We start from the raw sequence: 9,974 nt of genomic DNA, 5'->3' as shown, positions 1-9,974 counted from the left end.
AATATTTCTCACTGCATTAATTCTTGAACACCACTCCTTCCACCAAATGACTTCCTCCCACAGTCTGCCCGATCTATCCTTGTCATTTTGAATGTTGAGAGCTTTCTTTTCCAGGTCCTCATCCCAACTGAGACCTATAAGATGAAGCTGAGACACTGTTATCTTGGCTTTGATTACAAATGGCGAATGCAATCCGAGGGGGGAAAAGAACCCAGCCAATTTGGCCAGCAGTCCTCTCATGGTCATTTTTGGTTGTTTTAGCAACTCATTACTCACCTTCAAAGCGATGGTATCCTCCATTGCATTCCAAGCCATTCTCAAGACTGTGGTGGCTTTTTCAATGGTCGGTTCTTCCCAATTAAAGCCAGCCTTGTTGCATAACCACTTGTGTAACACGAAATTGCCTTTTCTGAGCGTTCCGTCAATTTCCTTGGCCTTCCAATTAGCGTCTTCCAATGTGGGCACAGAATCTAAAAGATCATCAACATAAAACCCATTTTGGATTGTCTCAACGGCTTCACTTCCAGGTTTTCCAAATTCACTTGCTGTTTTTCTTAAGGTTGCGATTGCCAAGCAGGGACTCGGTCCATCCCCAAAGGTCAGCCTGTTCATCTGAAGCACTTGAATCATGTCTTGACCTGGCTTTTTCCATAAAAATCGGTGTTTCTTAGCATCCTGCTCATTCAAGAAAATCTTGGAGAACATGTCAGACACATCTGCTGTGTAGGCCACCCCAAATTCACGAAAACGTAACAAGACTTCAGATATATCCATCAGCAATTTAGGTCCGCAATATAAGACAGTGTTCAGACTTAGTCCGTCATGTTCAGCATAGCTATCAAACACGACGCGCAACTTTTCCTTTGCTTCAGTTTTGTACACCCCTTGATGTGGTAAGAAGAATTGGCCATTCTCCAACCTTGGATCCCCCAGCTCAGGTTCTTGCTCTGGATTGTATTCGTATATCTTTTGATCATAACCCCTCTCCAAATATTGGTTGATAGCCTCCTCATAGTCAGCCTCAAACTCTGAATCTCGGACAAATCTTGTGAGGAGACCAGCCAGCCTTTGCTCAGCAATTCTCCGGTTGTCTTTTAGGTTCTCGACTTCAGGTCTCGACGGAAGTTTGAACACGTACCCAGGCATATCTGGAATCTTCTTAATGCCGTTACTTAAATGCTTCATCATTTTAAGGTCATCTTTGGAATATGAAACTTCTTTCTCGACCTCCGTGCCCAGAGCCTCCCCGTCGAAGAATCGCTCCACGTTCACTCGCGATTTAACAAAATGACTCCAAACCTGTTGACCCAGGGTCTCATCTTTTCTTCGAGGGGCTGCTGGACCGCGGGCGACCCAACCCAGAAGAGTGCGTTCTGCGTACGGCTCTCCCTTCGCACCCGTTCTCACTTCCAAAGGTTTCAGTATATCCACATTGTCCAACCCAATTAACACGTCAGTTTCTCTGTATGAATCACATCGAGGCAGATCCTTCAAATGTTCGAAGTGCACCTTCCAACTTGACCATTTTACTTGCTCAACACCGTTCATGATGTTATTCATGGAAAAGGCAACCACCTGATGAGTAGTTTGATTGACCTTGAAGTTAATTTTCACAGGAGCCATGATCATTTGACTTTGTCTTCCTCCAGCCCCATTGACCACCAAAGGAAATTGTTTCCCCTTTTTGAAACCACATTTTTTCCTGAAGGATTCCGTGATGAATGACGTGTCACTGCAATTATCGAAGACCATTCTCGCTTCGTTTAAACTGCCATTGGTTCCCACCACATCCACAGTTATGACATCAAATGAAATTATTCTCCCCGGCTTTGAAGAAGTAGCTGTCACACTCACTTCCTTTCGAACCATGTGGAGCAAAGGGTGATGACTTGATTTGCAATGATCAGCTTTGCAAAAACTCGTATTCCAACATTGCACGATGCAGTGACCCGTTTTCAGACAGCTAAAACATAGAATAAGAGTTCGCGCCCTTTTGCGTCTTGTTGCAACATCCATTTTCTTGAACATTTCACACGCCTGAATGGAATGGATTCCATCACACATCAAGCACCGGTTTTGCTTTCGAGCTTTTGTGTTGAAGGCTGATCTATAAGTCTTGTCATCCCTTTTCGGTTTCAATCGTTCAATACCGGACGGCTTCTGACCGTTGGGATTGACTCTACGGAAATGTCTGGCCCGTCTTTGTACCCAACACCCAAAGTCTTGCAAACTGGTCCGTTCAAGTGTCTCGCTCCACTGCCTCCATACGGCATATTCCGAGAGAGGAAGCTTGTCAGTCAATTCTGCAATAATCATGCGAGCTCCACTTTCCTCCACCTCTAGCCCCGCGATGAGTGCCATCAATTGGTCCGCAAACTCTTGCATAGACTCAGAGCTATTTGCCTTTACCGACTGAAGATTTTTGAGTGCTTGTGGGTACATTCCTTGCAATTGCTCTTGGTTCCCATATCTCTCTCCTAGGATAGCAAGAGCCTTATATCCACGATCTCCATTGCAATGGCGCTGACCCAAGCAGGACTTGAGGTGAGCCAGTTTCTCAGCTGAGGCCACCGCAGTTGTGTGAACAAGAGCCCTGAACATGTCCATATATCCCGGCCAATCCAAAACATTGCCGTCGAACTTTGGAAGCCTTGACTGAATATTGGGCCTGCTCTTTTCCTGCGTACCATTCCATATCAAATGATAACAATGCAAGGCGCTCACGCATTCTTTGCAACCTATCATTGCACAAAGCCGAAAGAAGCTTATCAAAAACACCAAGGAGTGGGCGCTGATCAGTGATGACATGGAAGTGAGACATCTCGCGCAAATAATGGTCGCATTTTGTAATCGCCCAAAAGAAGGCCGAGCATTCCAGTTCCAAGGTTGCATATTTTTTTTGTGCTGGCGTTAGAGCATATGAGCTACATTGAATGAGCCCCCGGCGAACTCTCAAACCCTTTTGAGTCAAGGCATAGCCCAACCCGTGGAGTCTCGACGCATCTGTGAGTAATTATGTCCGGAGATTAGGGTCAAATGATTTGACCACCTCAGAGGAGCACAAGATATTATGAGCACGACAAAACTCGGTTTCATGAACAGGCAATCACAAGAAGGCATTGCTTTTCTTCAAAAGCTCTCTCATATTGACTGTAGTATGTGCAAGGTTGGGTAGAAAGTTCCCCAACTGCTTTGGCAGACCTAGGACGGAACGTACGTCAGATACCGACTTCGGGGTCGGGAAGTCCCTCAGCGACGCCAGCTTAGCCGGATCTGGCTTGATGCCTTTGCTTGAAACGATGAACCCTGCGAATTTAACCGACTTTCCAATACAAAGTTTTTGTAGCAATAACTTAATCCCAGCCCCTTTGCATCAGTCCAAAACCACTCTCAATCTTCTTCTGTAGGTGCTTGAACCAACAAATCGTCAAAAAATTTCATCAGCCAAAGAAGACCAAACTAGGCATTGTCTGTCTTGGCATTGAACACGTCACTGCTCGAATTAAGGCCCATGGGTGCAACCAAATACCGCTTTTTCCCGTCTGGCAAGAGAAATCCCGTCAAGTATGAACTCTTCTCATCCAGTGGCACTGGAAATAGCTGTGGATGGCGTCGAGTTTGGCAAAGTATCTTGAATCTGGTAAGACTTGACTCATAAGATGCGGGGCCGCCGTAAATGGATGCACTGGTCTCTTGACAACTCTGTTTAATTGCCGATAGTCTGTCACCAGCCGGACCTTATCAGTCCCTGGCTTGCGAACAAAGTGGGCTGGTGACGTCCAGTCAGTAGGCTCATCCAAGGACACTAAAGCAAGGAAACGCCACTTTTTTGTGATCATTAAACCTTTCCCGCCAAGTAAGGCCTAAACTTTTGCGGCTGAAATTTTTGAATGTCAATTATTGGCATAGTTATTGAAGAAAATATGTGACTAATATCATTTTCGTAACCATTGATGGTATATGCTTAAAACCAGGCATTTAGATAAACTTAACATGACTTTAAACATGTCTTAAATAACAACAACTGAAAAGTGCTACTTAGGTTTTCTTGATAAAGCAAGAATTTGCTCAAAACGCAATCATCAATTCTCTTTTGCCAATGATAGTATTTGTAGAAAATTGTTTCAAAAACATCTTGACTAAATTTCAAGTAATTTAACGCGTTTGCTATGAAATTATGGTTCTCACTCTGGGAATGGCCCTCAATCCAAAAGCAGACATACTGTAGCTCTGAGCAACATATTGCCCTTTAAACTCATGTGGATACTTCATAATCATGAAATAATAATTTTAAGAGATATGGCACCTGTTTTATTTGACTATTTTGGTATTTTGGATGCTTTTGCAAGAAAAAAAAATTATTGAAGTCCAAAGTTCCAATTGAGATCTAGTCTGCTGTACTTTGGTATTACTCTGTGCCCCTTAAATAATGCCTATCTTTTATGCAAATTTCCTAATAAGTAAAAATTTCAACTCTACAAAAAGATAACTCATTCATTTTTCACCAATGCCTGATGTTTATTGCCTAATGTTTGGGTTAAGACAAAATTATCAATTGTTCATCCCAGATATTTTAATATGTTAACATTTATGCACATGCACTTTTATTGCTTATTCCATGCATTTCTTTTAGATTTTGTTAGTGCAAGTTCCTCATCAATTAACAAAGTGATTTTTGTTGATTTTCTATCTATGCGTGTTTTTGAGCCAGTTTTACGCAAAATTTCACTGATTGATTGTTTTTGATTAATTGGATGTTCATGGGTATTTCATTTATACTTTTGACTTTCGAAATTAAATCAGAAATATTTAGTATTTGGACGGAGTTGTATATCAAGGAGATCATAATTTAATTAATAACACTTTAATGTACTATGCAGTACGGATAATCTTGTTTTATTGATACTAGAGTTACCGTCTTGATTCAACGCAATGGCCTAAGTTGGCGGTCAGGGGAAAGCCGTGTCGTTTCCTCTCTTTAGAGTCCCTGGCTCATCACATGGAACAATGACTGCCGCGGCAGAAAGCTCTGCCATGAGATCGGCAGCAGGTTTTTGAAAATGGAACGGTATCTGCCCTACAGTCGTCACTTGACATGGTTTGATGGCTTTTGTGTCATCCAATTCGATTTTCATTGGAGAACCTTTGATGGTTCCAGTCGAATTTCCAACTGTTGAACACAGAACATCTTGATAATCTTTTTTTGATATCTACGAGACTATCCTCCAAGCAATCCTGGAAATCCTCGCGAATGGTAAAAATTCCCACATTTCCTCCTTCACATAGCTCCTCTTCCGCATCACAACAATTGATGGATAGGTCTTTGTCATTCTCAACATCAACTCCTGCGAACATTCCATATATATTGGCACTAACATGTCCCAATTTGTCCATGACCAATAGGAACCCAACCAGCAACAAATCAAGTGCCAACAAATCGTGCCAGCGAATTAAAGGACGTCCATCAAGGTCAGGAGAAACCAATGCTCGTATTCGTATCGGGGATCCTTGCGGGGGTGTTGCAATGAACATTACTGCTCCGGTATTGCGCAACAACGAGCCATTTGCTGCCTTCAGCCTTGTCCGTGACGGGGAAATATGCGTCCCAGGTGGCACAAGTTGGGCGGGGATGACACTAACGGCTGCCCCAGTATCAGTAATGGCCTCAAAGGATGCTTTTATCAGTTTCTTTTCTGCAGGCAAATGGGATTTGAAACATGGTAAGATCGTTTATCGTCATCAGGGCTAACTCAGCCTCGTCACCAACTAGTCTCATCTCCTTGAACAATTGATCCACAGTTTGACCTCTTTTCTTTTCCAGCTGAAACCATTCCATCCTGCGTCTGAAGAGCGGATGCACCTCAAGAAATGGTTTATCTAGTGCCACATAACACCCATCAATGGAAGTCGCTCCTATGACTTTGTGCCTCATCAATGTAGCCAATGGCAAATCCAGTCTTGACAAGAACATGGTCTTCTGTTGCGGTAGGCCAATCAAATCCATGTGTGACCCCGCGTAATATATTTGAAATGCCGTGATCCATTCTCTCATCTCTGGGGGAGTAGCATCCCTTGAAAGGAGCAGTGGCCTCAATTCCAAATGCAGCTTTGTCGTACAAGTCCGCGACTGTGGTCATCCGTCCCTGCAATTGTGACGTCTAGTGCTGTAACCATGTCTCGGACCCCAATGATACACATTCCTCAATGAAAGCTCTCTCTCGAGTAAAATGGCCCTTGTGACCCCTGATAGATCTCCTCAACGTGGCCAGAACATCCGTACTCTCCGTAGACTTCGCCATCGCGCTCTCCGCACAATTGCCGTGGTTGTAGGCGTTGTGTTAGGTTCCAAGACCTGCGCCGATGACGGGAGTGAATAAATGCTCTCAAGCTTGGATCCAAAATCAAATTGTTTATTCGTGCAGACAACATGCTGATCATTAAAGTGGGGACATGAGCATCCCATTGATATGACATCAAAGATATAACAATAGTCTTAAAAACCTTGCATATTGGCTGAAAGTAAATAACCTAGTGTTGAACTTAAATAAGACCAAGTTGTTAGCTTTTAGTCCTCAAAATGTGATTAGTGATTTGAGGTTAGAACTTAAAGGCCGTACTGTTCAGCAGGTTGGCCCAAAAAAAAGTTGAGAAATCTGTCAAATTCCTGGGACTAAACATATGTTACTGCAGCGGCTGTCAAAACTGTCAACACGTCCACTAATATTGTCCAATGAGGAAGAAGAGACTGCACGTTCAGCTGATTGATTTGTTTGGGTCTTCATCTCCGCCAACCTGGCTCGATCATGCTCAACAACCACAGTGGACTCAGCAGACTCAGGGCAGGGTGACCACCGGTGGCCACAACAGATGCGTAACTTCGCCGGGTGGCCATCATCGTCTTCATTACTTGCTGTTGCTGCTGAATAGGTTGGGGGAAATTTCTCAGGAGAACTCCGAGCGCTTGGAGATCATACCAGAACACCAGGATCTCATCATGGAGATCGGCCGAGACAATGCAATTGATCACTGTGGACACCTCGCCCAAGGTGGCCTTCAGCTTCAGGGTTCCGGCGCAATTCATAAGAGCGCCGTTAGCCGCCTCCAGCCCCCGACCACCCGTCGGGGCCTGACGAGGACAAAACCAGTGGCGTTGGACCACAGCCAGCGCCATCACAGTTCAAGTGGCCCCCTTAGTTTGTGGTTACCGCAAATGTGAATCCACCATGAGTCTCCGCCGGGGAGCGCCCCGCAGCCGAGGCCAGATGAAGAGTCAGACAAGGGGTGGACGCATTGCCATCATGAACCACTGTATGGATGCACACCGTCTTCGTCACATTTGTGTTGCCGCTGCCACCGCTGGGCGTCGTGAGCGTCGTGGTCAGTCTGGTTACCGTGAGACCACCACCGGCGACCCAGTAGTGCGACATGAGCCCGGCGGCTAGTCCTCCTCTGCGCTATCATCCGATTCTGACCAGGTGGAGCTGTGATAACCACCAGGTACTCAGCGAGGTGTGGGCATCACGGCGGGCATCAAGTTTTGGTATTCATCCCATGGAATTGATTTGGCGGTGAAGCGTCTCATACGACTTTGTGCGCGTTGACGGATAGGCCGGCAGCAGATGATAAAACCGCCCTTCCGAGCCTTGAAAAATGGCCCTTTTGGGCGCAGTTGTGGCATGTTTGCCCCTCCACCTCCGCTGGGCACGTGAAGCCTTCATTGTGGGGAAAATGGCCGCACTTGCGACACGGATTGGCCTCCTGGCCTCTAGCTCCCAATGACCTGAACACACGCAAGGACGGTCCATGGCCATCATAACCACAGACGATTTGGCCACCCCTGAGCTCGCTTTGAGTTCCGCCGTGATTATGCCCTTTAACCTCAATTCTTGGGTGTTCAGGGCGGCCACCCCTTCTGCTGCCCCTTGGTCCACCGTGGTTTCCATCGTTGAAGCACAATAAAACAAAGTCAATAAAAGATTGGAATTCGCGAAAAATGCTCGGATTTTTGTAACACTTGCATCTTTGGAAAAAACCTTCCCTCGCAAAGTTCTTTGTTCAGCATAACTGATCACCACTGCAAGTCTGCGCCATGGTGTGTTCTCCGCTGTCTCGATAAATGAAGTGTACACTCATCAAGATCCACAATATGACTGACTAGACTTCACATCCATCCCTTTTATTTATACTGTATCTACATAAATCACACTACACTTGGTAAGCGAAATTCCGGCATGAGGGGATCCATTTAGACGGTCTTCTTTGAACTTGTTCAATTCGATTTGCGTCCCCAATAGTTATCGGGTTCCACACGGGGCTCAAATACTCCAAGGTCCGCCGCACATATGTCTTGAACAAACGAGCCCAGATTGTTGGATTCCGAGTAGTCATAGAAAACAACGTGGTTTGTTAAGCAAGAACGACCAGCCTGGAACCCATGTTACTGTGAAGTGAATAATTTTCGACCATCAAGAAACCTGGTGATATTGGCTTTGATAATGCTCTCCATCACCTTACAACATACTGACGTGAGCGAAATCGGACGGTATTTATTTTTTTTCTTGACATCTCCCTTGAGAAGAGGGAAGACATCTGCATCAGTCCAGTCCCGAGGAATGGTCCCCGACCTCATGGAGAGGTCAAAGAGAAAGGCTAGCGGCGAAGCAACACATCCTGCTAGTCTTTTCAGCAATCTCGCAGAGAGGCCATCAGGTCCTGGAGAAGAAGATGGTTTCAAAGCCTCAAGCTTCTTGAAAACTTCGTACTTGTGAAAAATAATTCCTTACATAGAACCAGGAGACGACACATCTTCCTCAGCACTTTCGAAGGGTTTATCTCCTTGGAACGCAGACACGAAATAGTTAGGTGTCTCTGGGCACTTCATATCTCGTTGACATAGAATAATTACACACCCGCTCCGACCACTTCGAATGTCAATTCTATTCTTTCTTGCAGCCACTTTGTAATTCGGAGTTTTGAGTTCTTCATTTGAAATATCCTTATGAAGCCAAGTTTCACTCATCATCAATAAACTTGGCGATTCTTGGGCGAGTAAATCCTTAGTCTCCCACAGCTTGTTGACGATGCATCATTTTTTTGGATTTGAGTTTTTCAAGCGTCTTTGGTCTCCCACAATAATCAGCCTCTCTCCCTGGGATTTTGATCTCAACTTCCAAGATATCAGAGGCACTGGCTTCAAGCTCTCTTTTATTGGTCAGTTCCTGCTACTTCAGTTATATTGTGCGTTGGTTCCACTTTGTTGGCCTGAGGGGTCTTGGATGCTCCCGATTTGGCTTGATCCGAACAGATTGATTCAGTTGGCTCTTTTTCATTTAAGATCGTATTTTCATTCATTACTACTTCCTCAACATTTTCGTTCTCCTTTCGATTAACATTTGGCCCCAACTTTTGGATCATATTATCAGCCTATTCGGTTTGGGATACATTTTCTTCTAGTTAAGGCATTGCATCCCCACTGTTTGGAATAACCAAATTAGGGACCTCCTCAATGCCAGACCTGCCTAAACCAAGATTGAGATCGTCCCAGGTAACGACCGCCCATGCATAACACCGGATTTAGGGCTATTTCCTTCTCCAGAAGACCGCAATGTACATTCCGTTTTCAAATGATCAGTTCCTCCACAAAAAAGCACCTCATACCTTGGTCCCTATGCCACACACGAATGCGCCAAGATCCAATTTTAACGAACTTGGACCATTACTTTCATATTGCTGTTGGATGGTCATGCTCGTGTACTCATCAGTTATTCTGCTCTGAGTTATGTCTCTGACTCCATTTTGTATTTACATAAAGAAAATAAACGCGAGAGTTTTTTCCAAACCTTCAACGATGATGTTCCCTCTCTTGCGTTCGGGAAAGCCCGTTTAGGAAAGCTGGGCGCAACTGCTCTCCAATATTCAATGTGCCCTGCGGTTAAGAATCTGCACGAAACATAATGTAACAATTGCCATTTCAG

At 44.8% G+C, this 9,974-nt stretch overlaps 1 protein-coding gene across 1 annotated transcript; it reads right to left on the bottom strand.

Moving 5' to 3' along the window:
• Nucleotides 1-8: 8 nt before the first annotated feature.
• LOC131891291 (uncharacterized) lies at nt 9-1,623 on the bottom strand. The gene is made up of 2 exons (XM_059240817.1): nt 277-1,623; nt 9-134 (listed from the first exon to the last, which is right to left on the bottom strand). Exons 1-2 carry the CDS (start codon nt 1,621-1,623, stop codon nt 9-11), a joined length of 1,473 nt encoding a protein of 490 aa, XP_059096800.1.
• Nucleotides 1,624-9,974: the final 8,351 nt, after the last annotated feature.

Source organism: Tigriopus californicus, chromosome 12 (assembly GCF_007210705.1).
Source record: "Tigriopus californicus strain San Diego chromosome 12, Tcal_SD_v2.1, whole genome shotgun sequence".
Lineage (NCBI taxonomy): Eukaryota > Metazoa > Arthropoda > Copepoda > Harpacticoida > Harpacticidae > Tigriopus > Tigriopus californicus.
This window is presented reverse-complemented; position numbering and strand designations above follow the sequence as displayed.